Raw genomic sequence first — 18,281 nt, forward strand, 5'->3', positions numbered from 1 at the left:
GAATCCCTATGGATTGAGAATGGGTCATCACTCAAATTCATATGCATGTTAAGGCAGACCAGTGAATACTTTTGGCAATATTGTGAAGATCCTACTTTTCCAAATGATTCACAATTTACTGGTACTTAATATAAGAGTGGCACAGTAAATTATGTTGAAAATGCAAATAGTAGTTAACAATTTACTGTCAATTTACAGTATATTTTTTTAAAGTGTTTTATTGTCCAAGCTAATAGCATCCAACTTACTCTTGTCATTTATTTATGTTTAAAGTATTATTTAAGATTGAAAATCCAAAACCTAAAGAGCACACTGTTCTTTACTATTTCTAAGTTCTCATTTTAATAAAATGGGATTTTTCTCCATTAAATATAATCATTAATCATAATTTGCAGGGACAGTGAGTGCCATTGATCTAGACAGTCTCTCTATTTTGATTTACAGAACACTACCGTGTACTGAAATAGCTCTCATTGCCCAAAAAGTTTAATTTTGTTTTTAATTTTTGTTTTCTTCCACATTCATAAAAAATAACATTCCCAAATTGTCACTTTTTTACTTAAATTGGGATTCCATCATTTTTTTACAAGTAATTTAACTCTAAATGTGACATTTAACACTGGGGGCATCCGTAGCCTAATGTTTAGCTAAAAGTGGCCTTAGGACTGGAAGGTCACTTGTTTGATTCTCTTGACTGGCTGGAAAACTGGGGGCGGTGGGAGCAAAGGAAGGCATTGTCCTCCTCCCACAATCCATGGGTGAGGTGCCCTTGAGCAAGGCATCTAAACCCAAACTGCAACCCAGACAATGTGAAAGACTGCCCTCCAGCCCGGGTGTATGTTCACTACCCCTAGTGCAATAGTGTGTGTGTTCCCTTAAATGCGCAATACACATTTTGATGTATGTTGTACAATAACAGGGACGGAACAGTGTCGCAGTTACATACGTAGGTGGGAGTGTGTGTATGTATGTGTGTGCTTCTAACATCAAATCTATTTTGAATTAATCCAACATGAAGAAACTGAACAAAAAAAAAATCAACAACAACAACTATTGCTCCGTTAACAATAAACCAAAACCAGTTTTATACCAAATGTCACTTTGATGGAAACAAATGTTTGATGAATACTAGGGCTATAACACAAACTGATTTCTCTGTTGAGTTTTATAGAATAAAGCCTAAGTCAAATGTTTCCAAAAGAGGAGTTTCCTATTGAACAGTCCTCAAATTGAAATTACACATCCTGCTTTGTAGCTCAGCCCCTTCAAGTAAGTAAGCTCTGCTCCTGTCTTGACCTAGCTGGTGTGTATAAAAACCTCACAGTTATAATTATATTCCATTTATCACAAGATGAAGTAGTGTGTGGTTTGGGACACAGCCACTGGGAAGCCATTGTGAATGTGGTATTTTCCCTCAACTCTGAACATATCTGTACTTTGACAAATGTGTCGGTGTGTTTTAGGGGGTGATTCTGGTCCATTGATAACATCTGCACGTTTCAGTGACTTATTAAGAGTTTGATAAACGACACCAATAACTGGCGTGTCCTCTCTGTGACATTTTGGCTCAAGGTTTACAGAGGGATATTTTCCCACCATTTTACTGAGGAGAAACACTGTCTCTTGAGGATACATTTGGGGACTCTTCTGTCCTCCATCCCACCCCTGTGATTATCAAGAAGATTAACATTGTGTACAGCCTTCCCTCACCCATAATTTAAAACACGCATGAATATTTTATCTCTTTCTCTTTCTCTCTTTCACTCTCTCTCTCTGTTTGTGTGTGTGTGTGTGTGTTTGAGAGGCAACATGTTGAATAGACTGCTAATAATAACCTGAAACTCATTACCCAGTGTTATATATTGCAGTGCTAATCAAAGGGCTATCAGACCGAGATCTTACTAGAAATCACAAACTATAGTTCTGTGAAAGGTTTCTGAGGAAGGTTTTTGCACATCCCACCTTTCATTTCCCTTCAAAAAATATGTATGCATATATAACAATTAATAAATAAATACGTACAAAGTCGATTTTTTTCTCACCACAGGGCAGGTGGATTTTTTGGGTGATGGATCATTCTCAGTGCTGCAGTGATACTCGTGATAGTGGTGTGTTAGTGTTTGTTGCATTGGTATGGGTGGATCAGGTACAACAGGGCTGCTGAATCACCTGTGTCACCACTGGACTGAGAACAGTTTTTTGTTTTTTTGGCATCCTGTGATCACCAGATGATGAATGAGTTCACACAATGTTTATAAACTCCAGCAGCACTGCTGTGTCTGATCCACTCATACCAGCACATCTCATACTAACACACCTTCATTACAATGATCCACTGTCCAAATAATTCCTGCCCTGTGGCAGCCCTGCTAGCATGTCCAGGGTGTGTTCCCGCCTTGTGCCCAGTGATTCCAGGTAGGCTCCAGACTTGGCGTGACTCTGATCAGGATGAAGCAGGTACAATATTGCTGCTGTCCGAAAAAAGACATGTATCTCCATATCTGTATTATAATAATAATAATACTCATTATAATTATACATTTTATCTGATTAGTGCATTTCAAGACACCCAAGGACACTGTACAATAGAAAAAAAGGGAAGACATAAGAACAAAGAATGCAAAAAAAGCAATAAAATAAATAAATATATAAATGTAGTGTTCTCCCCGTGTCTGCGTGGGTTTCCTCCGGGTGACTGTCTGTGAGGAGTGTGGTGTGTTCTCCCTGTGTCTGCGTGGGTTTCCTCCGGGTGCTCCGGTTTCCTCCCACAGTCCAAAAACACACATGTTGGTAGGTGGATTGGCGACTCAAAAAAGTGTCCGTAGGTGTGAGTCTGTGAGTGAATGTGAGTGTGTGTGTGTGTGTGTGTGTGTTGCCCTGTGAAGGATTGGCGCCCCCTCCAGGGTGTATTCCTGCCTTGCGCCCAATGACTCCAGGTAGGCTCTGGACCTACCGCGACCCTGAACTGGATAAGCGCTCACAGATAATGAATGAATGAATGAATGAATATATAAATGTAATATAAAATAAAAATCACAGATCAGACTCACCCATAAACCAATATACAAAAATGTCCAATCTCCTCTGAATGTTCAATTATCTCCTGGAAGACTGACCAGTTTTAATTAATAAATGGAGATGAATCAAATGAAAGTTGGTGTCTGACTTTTGTATCATAAATGGCATATTATCTGCTGTAAACAAACCACATCTCTGTGAATGCACTAAATACATACATATTTACTGAGAAAGAGTCATGTGTTATTATTCACTGTGGTCTGAGGAGATACATGTTTTACCCAATTTTACCCAAATCAGGCCTCATTGCAGAGATATGAACTGTTTTGCTTAATGAAATGAAGGAATTATGGGTATAATAAAGTAGCAGGCCACAGGATACCACCCACTATTGGAAACAATGGTTCCTCTACAGGAAGGCCCATACAGGAGACTGCACACTTAAATGAAGACAGAAAATAGGCAGCACGTAGATTAATAATCATTTAGTCCAACCTAGCTGGAGACTTGACATGTCAAATGATTCTTTTAGCGAGAAGCGCGCAAAACAATTTCTCACATGAATGATTCCACGGTAATCTAGCTGCTGTGAACTGGTGGAAAAAAAGACAAAATATCTTAGGAGTCAGTCAGAAAGCAATAACAGTCAACGGGGGAGATAATTGCCAGATTGATGGCAGAATGCATAAGGGTTAATGTCGGCCATTTGTTAGATTACTGTCTCTCTCGCTCGGGCCTCAGCCTAATCTTCAGGGTTTGCTGATGCAACGGAGGCTTTCACATACACTGCAAGCAGCCGTGTGGAAATATGACAGATACAAATGGCCACTACCCATAATGACCACTGATAATACTGTAATGGCTGAAAAGAAGCATGCGCAATATTGCTGAATAAGCCTTTGAATTCCAATGGCTTTTTTTATTATTATTATTATTTTTTTATATCCAATGGACTGTCCTTCGGCACAGCAATTTATCATTGACCAAATAATAAGTCGTTTACTCATTAGCTTCACTACAGCATGCTCAGTGTGTTCAAATGGCTTTTAAATATAAACACAAATATCTCATATCACTGCCCATAATATTTTCAGTGCTGAGTTACTGAGTAACTATTATTGGAGAATTCTATATTCTTTTCTTTATTTGGGTCCCCATTAGCTGCAGTGAATTATTCCAAATAACGAAGGACAATTCTATGAATTCTATCGATTTCTGCATTATTTTATTATTAAGAAGTAGTTTTTTTTCCCATTTAACTTTATTGTTCCCTAGAAAATATTGTTCTTGGACTTCACATAGCTACAATTACTGCAGCATTCCCAAACACATTCAAACATTCATTCATATCTACAGTATCTGATATAACGTATCATATTACACAACTCACACCTGGACATTCATCGTGTGACACATGGAATGATGGCAGTTGCGAGGACCACCCTACGCTTGCCACATAATGGCGGCTTAAATGGCAAATTAGGTCCAGATGTTGCCAAGACGTTACTCTTAGTGCCACATTTGGCTCACATCCAGTTGGCGGTGGCTTTGTCAGAGGTGGGCCAGATGTGTTTTGTGACCTATGGCCGAATGAGCATTTATAATATGTGGAGCACTTTGGAGTCATATACCGTTTGCAGTGCCAACCGTGGGCAGGGAATGTGCATCTTTGCCAGATAAGGTTATGTTTGCACCTTATTCAGCCCCATCCAATCTGCCACATGAGAGCAACATTAAGGAGAACCTAAACACCGAGGCTGACCGAGCAGCTTGTACCAAAGTAAAATGACATGTCTGTCGTTTGGATATATTTTGACTTTAGTGAAAATGACATTTAATGGCTCAAAAAAAAAAAAGGGACGAGGTGGGTCCAGAGCCTACCTGGAATCAATGGGCACAAGGCGGGAATACACCCTGGAGGGGGCGCCAGTTCTTCACAAGGCAACACACACACATTCATTCACACACTCACACCTACGGACACTTTTGAGTCGCCAATTCACCTACCAACGTGTGTTTTTGGACTGTGGGAGGAAACCGGAGCACCCGGAGGAAACCCACGCGGACACAGGGAGAACACACCACACTCCTCACAGACAGTCACCCGGAGGAAACCCACGCGGACACAGGGAGAACACACCACACTCCTCACAGACAGTCACCCAGAGGAAACCCACACGGACACAGAGAGAACACACCAACTCCTCACAGACAGTCACCCGGTGCGGGAATCGAACCCACAACCTCAAATTCAAATTCAAATTTATTTATTTATATAGCGCTTTTCACAACTGATGTTGTCACAAAGCGGCTTCACAGAATTCCAACCTCCAGGCCCCTGGAGCTGTGTGACTGCGACACTACCTGCTGCACCACCGTGCCACCCATATTTGAGCATATGTACAGTGCAGTCCTTGTCAGTGAATTATAAGGAGAAAAACCAAAATAATCGTGATATTGATTTGCGGTCATATCGTCCAGCACTGCCTTGAATATGCATTAGCTTTGTCCAGGGTGTGGTCCTGATTTCCGCCTTTCTGGATCCTAGTAGCTGACCTTTAGCAGAATGAAGTAACTACAGATATATGAACGAATGAACGGATATGCGCTAATAATCCTATGAGCTGCTACATTTTAAACTCCTTTATTAGTGTAGAGACACACCTGCTAGGTTCTCTAAGCCATGATTATTTGATGAAAGCAAGAGTGTCAGTTTCGTCCTCTCTGGTTCCGCACCTGATCCGGCTGCTCAATAATTGAACAGGGATTGCTATGAAGAGTGACTGAAGCTTCTTCTCATTTTTCCAAAGGACACCACTAGTGCAGATGGCAGGTGCAGCATGGCACTCATCAGACACGTTTAACACCAGGAACATCCACCGAGGGACCATGGAGGAGTTGCCGAAAAAGTCGGGTCAGAGGTACGAAAGCAAGCCACGGAAAGTGAGGTTCAAGCTGGCCTCATCCTACAGCGGTCGAGTGCTGAAACACGTGTACGAGGACGGCCAGGAGCTGGACAGCCCAGAAGAGAAATACCCTCACAGCTTCATCAACACCAAAGTCCCCCAGCACCTAGACATGGGGCAGCTGTGCGGCTTCGAGGGGATGCAGGAGCAAGGTTTGTACACATCCACGGGGCTCATAGCTCAGAGAATCAACGTCTACAGGGGAGTCAGTGGAGGTTACAGGCCTCCAGCCTACGGGGACGTGGAAGACGGTGATGAAAAAGTGAGTGGAGTCTTGATAACACAATGGCGCAGTGCTCATGTTGGGAAAAGTGACAATGTTTTACCTCCACTGTGACACTTTTTTCTTAGTCTCTGAGTGCTGCAAAGAACGTCTTGGCAGTTTCTCCTCTCCCTGTGCTCTAGCATTATATAATTGATACTTCTTCAGTGTGTGATTACTTATTCCTAGTTCAGGTCTATTTATAGAGGCATATGGCTTTTAACCATAGCCAGTTGAGCCTCTAGATACAGGTTGACATTCTTAGTTTAGCTGTAATTGTTGGTGGCACGCTTTGCTTTTCTCTCCCACTTAATGTGTGTGCACAATGCTGCTCTCCGATAATTGGGGTGAATAATTAGACCAAATCCTCCAGCAAAATTTATCATTAGCATGCAGCTGCTGAAAGTGGCTTTTCAGAATGGGAAAGTAACAAGATTTTTTTTTTCATCCTCTTGCTGACATCCCAGATGTGTCTGAAACAAGGCAAATATCTATCTCTGGAAAGAGCATTCTGTTCAGTCAGGTGGACAAGTTATGTCAGTATTTCCTGCTGGGCATTGCTGTCAGTGGTTTCTAATTACGCTCCATATTATTAACAGCGTCATTGATAAAAGTTCTGCAGTGAGTTCTGAGATGAATCCGAAGCTCAAACTCCTCATGAAAGAATAGTAACCGTCTGCCATGTTTCTCTCAAAAGATCTTTGTTATTCTACACTCCATTCATAGCATTCCCTGATTACAGTGGCGCAGTCAAAGGGATTCAAAGTAGACAAAAGGGAGCTTTGATCTATTGCTTTACTGTGCGTGATTCATTTTTTACAGACATGTAATTCTAGCTTTATTCATGTCTTTGTGTTTGCGTTTTCGCATTACCAGGCCCCCGTTTTAGACTTCGGCAAGATCATCATCTACACCAGCAACCTTAAGATCATCCGCTCTCCACACAGAAAAAGTGAATCCGGTAGAAGCCACCATCGGAGCCGTGGGGAAGGAGGTGACTCTTCACCAGGTCGAGAGTCCAGATCCAAAGGAAGACACAAATCTAAAAGTGCCCGGGCAGAAGAACGCAGTCCTACGCCCAAACACAAGGCTTCTGTGAAGGTCAGGACCTCTGTATTCTTGGATTATTAGGAAAATATTACTATACAAGTGCTTCTAGCTATAACTAAAAAAGTAGTAGTAGTGATCCCATTGGAGCTGTGAGCTCCTTGCCCTTTTGCTCTCAAACTGGCCTTTTGGTCACAGTGTATAATAGTAGCGTTTTTATACAGCCGTTCTTCAAGATTGGTTTCGGCGTAGTTCAGCTCAGCATCATCTTGCAGTAGAGATAGTGAGTCTGCTTAAGTTCCATGAGTTTCATCAAGGGTGGGCATCACATCAGCTAGAAATCATACAAGCAAGGTATTGATATCCTGGTCAAATTTCCTAACTGAACAACAGCAGGACAATATGCAAATTAGCTTTTGTTATTGTATAAAAGAGATTTACGTTAGGCTCTTTACAGCTTTTCAGACTGGTAGTAACTTTTTTTTACTTTTATTATTGTAATTGTCTGCTAAATTAGCTGGGTTTCCATCCAAAAATGTAGCTAATGTTATGCACAATAAAGTAAAAAATTGTTATGTTGCCATCTACGACACTTTTGTTAATATATTTCAGATGACGTAGGGAGGAACATCGAATAGAGAATAGAGGGTAATGGACTGATTTGAGTGGGTTTTTGCTTTGATCAGAATAATTTTTACAAACATTTCTACAAAAACACACTTTATATCAAAAGGTTAATTTAATATTTATTTGTTGGGGCTTTTGTGTTGTTTTTGTCACATAGACAAGTAAATAAATGATGTGTGGTCTCTGTGTTTTGCACAGTGCTGTATATCTGTACAGTAATCTGCACATGCAATAAAACTACAAGCTCAGGTGTGCGGTTCCAATGTGAAGGATCTTTCGTATACAGCTGAGAAATGCAGCCTACGTTCAGAGCGATTTGAAGAATACAGCAAACGTATCCCTCGTGGCCCTCAGTTACCCACAATTCTCTGTGCATGACTGGAGCGTTGGAGAAAATAAACAAGACCCGGCAAACAACGGACCTTTAGAGTTTGTTTAGTTTCTAAAGTGTAAATTAACTAATTAACTAAACTCTTTGTCTCAATACCATATTTAGTCAGAAAGCTTATTGGCATATTACAGTACCACAGAAAGCATAAATATAATAGTAGTACAGTAATCCCTCGCTACTTCGCGGTTCATCTTTCGCGGATTCGCTACTTCGCGGGTTTTTTCAAGGGGGGCTTATGGTCGCTATATCCCGGATATTGAGGGAAAATCTAGGAAAGCCGTGAAAGATGAATAGCCAAAATATTTCATTAAATATATCATTTACAAGTATTTCTTACGTACAGTACGTGCATTGTTCATGTCCACATCTGAGTGAAATGTACTTACGCTAAATCACAGCTTAGGAATGACTCTATTAAAGAAACAGGTAGGATATCACATGTTGTTCCAGCTGAAAAACATTATAGAATGACTGTTTAACACAAAGGGTGGGTTGTTAACAGTAACAGGGAGGATTTTAAACGTCCAAATACTCGTTAAATACATAAAAAATATCTTTCCTCTACTTTGCGGAAATTCGTTTTTCACTAGTGTGTTCCTGCTGTCTGTCTCATTTGTGCTCCTCCCTCTTGTGCCTACTTTGTGTTTCTGCCCCCTCGTTATCTGTCCCAGGTGTTTCTTGTTTGTGTTGTCTTTTTATAGTCCATGTCAGCGTTTCCTAGTTATGGGACATTGTGATTGCTTTTGTGGTTCATGTCCGTGTGTAGGATTCTAAGAGGCTAAGTTTTGGTGTTCTGTTTAGTTTGTGTTCTGCTGTTTAGCCTTCTTGTTTAGCCTTGTTTGATGTTTATCTTATGGTTTAGTGTCTTGCCCCTTTAGATCTGTTCTTGTTTAGTGTTTAGCCCAGTGTTCAGTGTTTAGCTCTTGTTTAGCCCTTGTGTATAATGTCCTAGCCTTTGTGTTTAGCCTTGTTGTTTATAGTTTAGCCTCTGTTTTGTGTTCATCATCTTTTAATTGTTAAGCCTGTTCTGTTTTGTTCTTGATTACTTTCTCTGTTTTTAGTTTTTTTAGTGTCTAGCCTTGTTTAGTGTTTTGTTTTTGTTTCAAGATCTTTGTATTGTTTTTGTTCTATGAGTTAAATTAGTCTTGCTAAGTGAGTTTAGTAGTCTTTGTCTAGATCCCTTATCTCTCTGTTTAGTTCACTTTGTGTTAATTAAGTCTCTCCTGCGATTACCTCCTACCTGTTCATTGCTCTTTGACCTCCCCTACATACCACCAAGTGACACCCACCTGAAATGTAAAGATTAAATTTGAGTGTTTATATAAATATAATTTGACTGTGTTGACAACTCATTTACTTTTTTTTATTTTTATTTTTTTTATTTACATTTAAATATCCATTAGTAAAAGCTAAAGTCTTCAGAAGAGATAGTGTGATAAATTACAGCAAACTCTGTGATTTATTTGTTGATTATATTTTAGTCCATCGACAGCACTTATTGCTACATATTGTAGTTGTACCTCCTAATTCATTTGAACACATTATCAGTGAATCAGGTATTTAACATGGATAAAGATTGTCAGAGTGTATCAATGCCTTTATTTCTTAATCCCCCCTACAATAACAACCCTCTGTAACTGTGATTAGTCAAAATGCTCACTGAGGGGACACACACACACACTCTCTCTCTCTCTCTCTCTCACACACACACACACACACACACACACATCATACCTGCCTTCAACCTTCAAATCTTCTTGAAGGCACTTGGAATAGTAGTGAATAACAACACTGCCCTCCACACACAGACTAGGGTTCAGTTGCCAGCTTGGGCAGGATTGTCTTTCTCTCAGCCATTAAGAGTCCTTAGCCTCAGCAAACAGCACTTACATCTAGGTCTGTAACATGATTACAGCTGTAAGTCACTCTGGATAATAGCATCTGCCAAACGCCATAAATGTAAATGTAGTTGGTGTTAACAGAACATTAAAGTTGGAACTAAACTTTTCAGAGTCACTAGGGTCTGTCTTGTGAACCCCTCTTAAAAACACTTAACACTTAACAAACATAAGAAATAAATATTATGACGTTTTGAAGCTGTTTCTAGCCATTTTCACTACGTTCACTTTTTTCCTCCCTTCTCATTTTCCCCATTTTACTTAGTGCTCTTATTCCTCTGTGCTCAACGCGTTGCTTTTCCTCCAGTTAACCTCGTCTTTGTCCTTATGCATTAACACAGGTCCAGCGCTTTGATTGGAGAAACACTGACGAGGACCGGGACAACTCTAATGTTTCTGCATTTGACGTAAGATGCAGCACGCAATCAGAGCAGCTCCTGTTATCCCATAATCCCCAGACTTAGGCAGTCCACATAACACTGATTGGGTTGTTTCATTTCGCAGTGTGTGGGTTGGTAGGAGCTCCAAATCCCCGAATGAATGTGCACATGCACTGAAAAAGTGATTTCTTCATAATATGTACCCTTTAAATCCAGGCGTTACATTTAAATAATTTAACAGGCATTCACCAACAGTAAAGCATTTTTATATCATTGTGCACGCAGTGTGGGCATGTGTCTTGAAAAATAAACGGCATCTTATTCAGTGCTGAAATGGATTTGGCACTGGTCTCTGTGCATTGTGCTAACCATTGTGTTCATTCCCTCATTTCACTCAAAGTAAGCCAGAGCTTTGTTAACATCAAACAATAAGCTTTCACTTAGAATCAGTAGCATTTCTACAGCACAGCGTAGACAGCGTAGGCAGGTTTCTGTTCTTGGTGTGTGTTATGGATCTAACATTTACCAGGTTGTTATTAAACTACCATTGGTATTTTTAGGCTTTCAGAGACACAAATAATTTCTACTGTCATAAATAAAGCTACTATACAGGTACATTATTATTGCTAAAGGTACAAACCCTGCAAATGTTGCCTACAGCAATGTTTTTAAAGTCCAGTTGTGTTTGGTAAAGGTACATTACATTCTCTTCTCCAGAAGTAGAGGTAATGTTTGTAATCTTTCATTATAGATGTGGGTTAAACAAAGCAACATAACATACGTCCTGGGGATGAAATGGTGCACATGAAATCAACAGAGTTTTAAAGTCTAATAATGGAATACGGTACCATAATATTCCCTAACTAAAGGTACAGTATATGTACCCTTGAGGGTACCACCACAGTGATAGTTTTTCTGATAGTATAGAAACTAATATGCAATCTCTGTCAAACAGCATAATCATGCTGTTTGTATTTAAACTCTAATTTGAACCAAATCAATAATGGCCCAGTGAGAATTTTCCAGTGGGTTCTGGGTTGATTCAGTTAAAAGAACACTATATAAGTTTGTTTTACACTAGGGATCTCCATTGTTATAGTGCCTTATTGAAATTTAATGGGGAGGGGAAGGAAGGGTGTGTGAGTTCCTACTCTCCACTAAAATTTACATAGTGCAGTTTCTGCAGTGCCGAGCCCAGAGTAGCAAAGACAGAAGCCCTAAACTCCCTATTCCAGGTCAGTACACTCTCACAATGTTTGGCTTAGTGTTTGTTTTAACCTGTCTCTCCTATTGGCTTGAACTTTAGCAACTGGACTGAAGGCTTTACACTTTAGACTGACTACCAATATTTTTAAGAAATAACAGAGGAATCAACCAAACAAAATGGAGGCAGTCACCATTTGCTGAAAATCACATGGTCTGTGCAGTGGTTCCCAAAATGGTGGCACAGAGCTAATGAAGGGGGGTTACAGGAAGTGTTTTTTAGAAATCTCCATCTAAACATAAAGAGAGGATGAGACTTCACTACTTCCAAAGATTTGTATGAATTACAATGTAAAAGCAAAGACCAGTGGTGTTTGGAAGCAAAATACATGTACATTTGGGACTACTGGTCTAATGTTTGCTATAAGGCTGCTAACACAAATTAGCATTAGCATAGAGATGTTTTATTTTTAGACTAGGCTGTGGCATTTAAACTCCACACTAAATACCATGTTTTAATAGTCATAGTCCACCACTGCTATAGAAAGTATACCAGTATCTGAGTCTACTTAGTGTTTTATTCAAATGCATTATGGTATGAGCTCTAGCATGTCTTAGTGTTTGAAATTGCATGACGCTGCTGGATTTTTTTTCTCTTTCCTTGGGTTGTAGCTGACATCACTGTGTACAGTAGCCACCATACTGAAGGACTACTCATTAATCAAACACACTACCTAAAACTGATATTTAAATAATTGTATTGTTTCTGTCCGGGCACTTTCCAAAAATAGCGCCATACCCTTATTTTTTGCACATTACAGATAATAAAAGTAATATTACTGCAACTAGACAGTCATTAGATGCTAATTCAACAAGGACCTGTGAACCTCATAGCTGACTAATTTATAGAGAAATCGTTATTTTATGACACTCTGCTCTACAGATGGTGTGGGCAGACATTTGGGATTCAGCCTCAGCTACAACATGATCTCTCACTGATCATTCACATTTTCAGACAGGGAGAACTACTATATTAAACTTTAGGAAAAACCAGAGGAATAATTTAGGCAGACAGTCACGATAAAACATTATCCTCTAAGAATCTGTTACACTCTCAAAGCTTAGAATCAGGGGGAAAGAATGAGACAAAAGAACACGTGTAGTGTGTTTGTAGTCTCTTACAGGCTAAAATATCACATATGATCTGTGTATGAACAACTCACACAGATTAGCGCACTAATACACATGCTAATAATTTTCCATTAGATCCTATGATAAAAATGCTAAAGTGGCTAATAGAGTATAATGTTCTTTTCTCCTCATTATGCTACACTGAGGGGTCATTGACCCAAAAAGGTCAGACTCTCTCCAGTGCAGGAACAACAGCTGTGTATGAGATAAATGTATCCATCTTTCCTGTCCATTTTCATTAGTACTGTGCTCTGAAACCGGGACAATCAGTGGTTTCACAGAACTGCAACCCATGAATAACTAAAAATGACACAGTCGATGATGGACTCCACCATTTACACCTGTGCTTGTTTGTTTGTTCTCGCAGGAGGTGGTCAGTTGTGGACAGTGTGGGGGTTCAGGCAGTGCCCCTTGTTCCGTGTGCCACGGCAGCAAGCTGTCCATGCTGGCCAACCGCTTCAACGAGTCCATCCGTGAGCTACGCTGTCCGGCCTGCAACCCCGATGGCTTGGAGCGCTGCCAGTCCTGTGCCCGGTGATCTGCTGGACATTGTGTAGCATCAGCAAAAGCATGATTAGGAGATAACACTTGGTCTGGAGAAGGATTCATAATCATGATATTGCTGGAGGGGACTGAGATTTGTAGGAATGTATGAAAACCCATTAGGAAATATCAGGCCTTGTACACTGCAGGAACATCTTGGCACCATTTTCTAATAAAGAGCAACACGAATGAAAACACTGGAAGGTAATAACCGTAGAGCCTAGCATAGATAGAGAGAGTGGGGGAAGAGATAGAGAGAAAGAGAGCTAATCGAGGCAAGAGCGTCTCTATGCACAGTTGCACAATGTGTGATGGAAAGTGAAAATGAAGACGATTCTTATTCCAGGACCATTTTCCAAGATGTGTAATTACATAGCAAAACACAATTAAGATAGAAGATAATGTAAGACGTGTTCGCTCTTTCAAAGCACCATATGTTAAAATGGCTCCACAAATGAGATTTTGAGTACAATTTATGTTGCTACACTCGTTGAAGGAAAGCAGCGTAAAGGAAATGTATGCATTTTAAGAGGTAAAATTTCAGAAAACAATTATGTTGATTACACACCAGCTCCCAAAGCATTCTGGATCTACTTCTTGGTGCATGCAGTTTTACACTAGATGTGACCATTCAGTGCAATTATGAGGCACATTTCAGTGCTCCTCAATAAACTAGTTGTTCTGATTTTACACTGTCTTACGTCAAGAGCCGAGACTTTACAATGGTCCCGCCTCCTTGTCTGAGTCTCTCCAATCACAAGGCTGCATTTATATATGAGCAAATGAGGAGAAAGCAATCAAGGCAAATAAGGGTGAAAATGAGAGCTTCTGCTCCTCGTTCCTCACTTCTGTGTTCATTCGAGTTGGTGATCAACAGCTGGAACAGTAGCTGAAACCAGATGTTCAGAATAGGGCTGTTTAGACAAGGTGAGAATGTTGCTGTGTGGTTTCGTCTCTTGGTATTTAGCACAAAGCAGGTCATCAATGTTTCTTTAAGTTTCTTTGGTGTAAAATGGGTAGAATTTGTCTCATTTAAGCTTCTCTCCACTGCATTTTTCACAAACAAAAGTCAAACCAATGGTTGTCAGTTTTGATCAAGCATTGAAAATGTTCAGGATTTTAATGAACAACTAAAATAAAATTAGAGGATGTTTACTCACCATTTGCTAGCTCTCCAGTCTGTTTGTGCACTCAAAACTGGTCTAATGTGTTTATGAAGCCACAGTGTACGTAAATGAGTAAAACAAAAAAATAACAGCCTCGGTTCAATTTGCTAAGTGCTCTCTCTCTCTGCTCATGACAGTGAAAAGTCATCTGGAGTTTTTTAGACTACAGTGAGAACTCTAAATGTTGTGGATATTGCTCTATTCCTTCTCATTGTGTTGGTAATATTGACTTATTTTTGCTGTTTCAGATCACTTAATTTACAAATGTCTCCAAATTTAGGAGACAGCTAATGGCTTTACTGCAAAGTGCTACAAAACTAAACAAATTTAGTTTGTGTGGTAGTTAAAACGGTGATTAAAACAAGACGAAATTTCAAGTTAAACTTCAGCCATGTACAAACAAGCCCAAAGACACAGAGCTTCTGAATGTAAACAAACCAGAGAGAACAGTATTTACCCACAGTCATAGGCACCCCTTTAAGAGAGTTGTAGATGAATATATGCCATTAAGGAATGCTGTGGAGTGAATGTAGAGCTCTCATGTGTTGAGTATGACCCTCAGTGAGACTATTCGGTTTTGTAGTGTTTTTCTTCTGCCCTGTGTGGCAAGGGTCCAAATAGGAACAAAGCATGTGTTTTCGCTTGATTACAGTGTTCCTGCTGTGTTCAGTGTGACACACAGCCAATGTGAAAGTCTACACTGATTAACAGGAGTGTATTGCTTGTGAAATGGCCTGGCACATTAAGCATTGTAGTTGCTGTGTCTGGTATAAAATGGGCTTTAACATAAAACACATTATGGACAACTATAGTTATAACTATATAAGTGGATTTCTTAAACAAAATACCGTGGTTGCTAAATGCTGGCTATGGTTTCCCAGGTGGTTGTTAGGGCATTTCTGCTGTTTCAGAGAAGGGTGTTATCAAAATGTAAATAAAGTGTATGGATTAACAAAACCATCTGTGGAAGTGTCAGGGTCTGTTGAAGCTAACATTAATGTGTTGATAATAGAGAGCAAATTAAGTTGCTGTATTTTACATCATAAGTCATGCATTTACAGCATAAACATTAACTTTGAGAATATGATTTACTTTTGTTGCCTTCTCACGTTATGTTTAGGCAATGAGTTCAATATAGTCTAAAATATATTTCCCAATTTTTCACATAACCAAAGGGTTATTATGCATTAAATATGAATTTCAAACATAAGAAAACTCCTGGAGCTTTATTTTGAGAGACTGACAGTTAAGCATGCTTCTGAATCGCAATGGGTCTACTGCTCACTTTCTGGCCTCTCTAATATTCTCATGGTTTAATCGAGTTCTCATATTAAATCGAATGGCAGCCGACGGTATTCCGTTTGTTCCTAAAAGGCGAGAATCTCTGGAAGCATTGTTGCTGGTATCTCGGTGGAACATTCAGATATCGATACAAACATTTGAACATGAACAAATCACCAAAAACCAATTGTGTTAAGACTGAGAATGGAAGTATATTCTGCAGATTATCAATTATCATTGATAAATATATAGTTATATATTTATATAGTTTCCTGTGTCTTACATGTAGTTTATGAGGTCTGTTTTCTCCATCAGATTGACGATTCATCATTCACGTGAGGTTACAATAGATCTTATACATCGGAGTAAATCATACGTAACAGTGCACTGACCCTGAACTGACCCTGCGTTGCCCTCAGGTTTCCCTACAAAGAGCAAGGTTGTAAACCCAAATTGTCTCCTGAACCCCTGCAGTTATCAAGTCATAAATTCAAGTCAGAGAGCAGGAAAGAACGCTTTCTCTTGAACCTTTCATGTAGTTCTAATCACATAAAATCAATGCAAATTAGCCATGTATTTTCTTTGATGGAAAGGAGAACCACATATTGAAACATAATGATAAAATATTGACATGAAATTTCCACCACACCATCCATGCTTTCAGGGTTCTGGGGGATTTTTAATAATTTTTTTTGTTTTATTCGTGTGTTTGTTGATGTTTCTAGTGCCCGTTTATGGCAGAAGCACAGGCAGTCAGAAATGTTATTGCGAAAACATGGACATAGCAACGTAAATTTAGCCAATCAGCATCCTCCATTTGGACACCGCAAGCTAAGTCAGTGATTATGGACACCTGAGGGTTATTCGTGACTACTGAGGGCACCAAATTCATTAACATCTCTATATTCTCCAAAATCGGTGTGAGTGGAAAAAAGAAAAAAACAGGTCAAAGAGTTCAGTCCTGATAAACACACACACAGACACATAGAGAGTGAGTATGATCCAGCTGTATACAGCACCCTAGAAATGTCCTAATATTATTATTAATTAATATTTCATACTTTCATTCATTGTCTGTAACCACTAATCCAATTCAGGGTCGCGGTGGGTCCGAAGCCTACCTGGAATCACACCCTGGAGAGGGCACCAGTTTCTCACAGGGTGACACACACTCACACATTCACACCTACGGACACTCTTGAGTCGCTAATCCACCTAGCAACGTGTGTTTTTGGACCGTGGGAGGAAACCGGAGCACCCGGAGGAAACCCACGCAGACACAGGGAGAACACACCACACTCCTCACAGACAGTCACCCGGAGGAAACCAACGCAGACACAGGGAGAACACACCACACTCCAAAACACATGTTGGTAGGTGGGTTAGCAACTCAAATGTGTCCGTAGGTGTGTGTGTGTGTGTTGCCCCTTGAAGGACTGGCGCCCCCTCCAGGGTGTATTCCTGCCTTGCTCCCAATGACTCCAGGTAGGCTCTGGACCCACCGCGACCCTGAAGTGGATAAGCGCTTACAGATAATGAATGAATGAATGATTTTCACAGAGTTGTGGTGTCTTGTAGTATGTGTTAAATTGTATCGAGACGATTGCTGAAACTGACAATGTGGCACAAACAGCCCCACCTCGAATATTTGTCACCAGCTGCAACAGCACAGATCCACTGCTGATGTCAAGTGATGAGGAGCAATGTGTGCTGAAGGCTTCATTTAGCTGTCTGAAGAGAAAAACTGATTCTGGTTTTGTAAAAGATAGTAGACCATTAGAAAGAAGATGAGTCATCAGATCGTATAACTTTCTCCTGTTGTGAGGTTCGAGTCTGTCTTTCCCAGTCCCAGTCCTGAGTGCGGACATGAGTCCATACTCAGCACATTTTTTTTCCCAACTCTAACTTCAGCTAATTACCAAGCCATCAGCGAACTGAGGCAGCTAGCTTATTACCCCAGGCAATGTCTTCAGCGGTGATCCTAGTACTAGCCTGTGCTGATACAAAAATCTAATCATATGCAGTTTCTTTTGATACTACCTCTGAGATATTCCAGCTAGGTTTGGCATTGATTTAAATTATAGATATATGTCCAGAACTGTATTCATGTGGTTTAAAAGAGAACTCCAGACGTTTTTCAAAACATCTACATAGGGTTGTGCATTGCTATAGTAATATTAACAGTAAAACCCTGTACCGCACTTTTTACAAATGTGGATGGTATCTCTAAATGAGGGTCGTCAATCACAATTATTTTTTGGAGTTTTGTTTTTTTTTTGGGGGGGGGGGCATCTGTGCCTAGTTTAGA

General features: G+C 40.0%; 1 protein-coding gene across 1 annotated transcript; it reads left to right on the forward strand.

The window, feature by feature from the left end:
• Positions 1-5,907: 5,907 nt before the first annotated feature.
• Positions 5,908-13,655, forward strand: LOC136667985 (glutaredoxin domain-containing cysteine-rich protein 2). The gene is made up of 3 exons (XM_066645183.1): positions 5,908-6,246; positions 7,123-7,335; positions 13,351-13,655. The coding sequence occupies exons 1-3, from the start codon at positions 5,908-5,910 to the stop codon at positions 13,519-13,521; spliced, it is 723 nt and encodes a 240-aa protein (XP_066501280.1). The 3' UTR covers positions 13,522-13,655.
• The last annotated feature ends 4,626 nt before the right edge of the window (positions 13,656-18,281 follow it).

The sequence above is a fragment of the Hoplias malabaricus genome, chromosome 15 (genome assembly GCF_029633855.1).
Source record: "Hoplias malabaricus isolate fHopMal1 chromosome 15, fHopMal1.hap1, whole genome shotgun sequence".
In the NCBI taxonomy this organism is placed as follows: domain Eukaryota; kingdom Metazoa; phylum Chordata; class Actinopteri; order Characiformes; family Erythrinidae; genus Hoplias; species Hoplias malabaricus.

Coding starts and splice junctions, on each gene's coding strand:
- LOC136667985 (XM_066645183.1), top strand. CDS start 5,908: ATGGAGGAGTTGCCGAAAAAGTCGGGTCAGAGGTACGAAAGCAAGCCA. Junction 6,247..7,122: donor TGGAAGACGGTGATGAAAAA/GTGAGTGGAGTC, acceptor TCGCATTACCAG/GCCCCCGTTTTAGACTTCGG. Junction 7,336..13,350: donor GTCCTACGCCCAAACACAAG/GCTTCTGTGAAG, acceptor TTGTTCTCGCAG/GAGGTGGTCAGTTGTGGACA.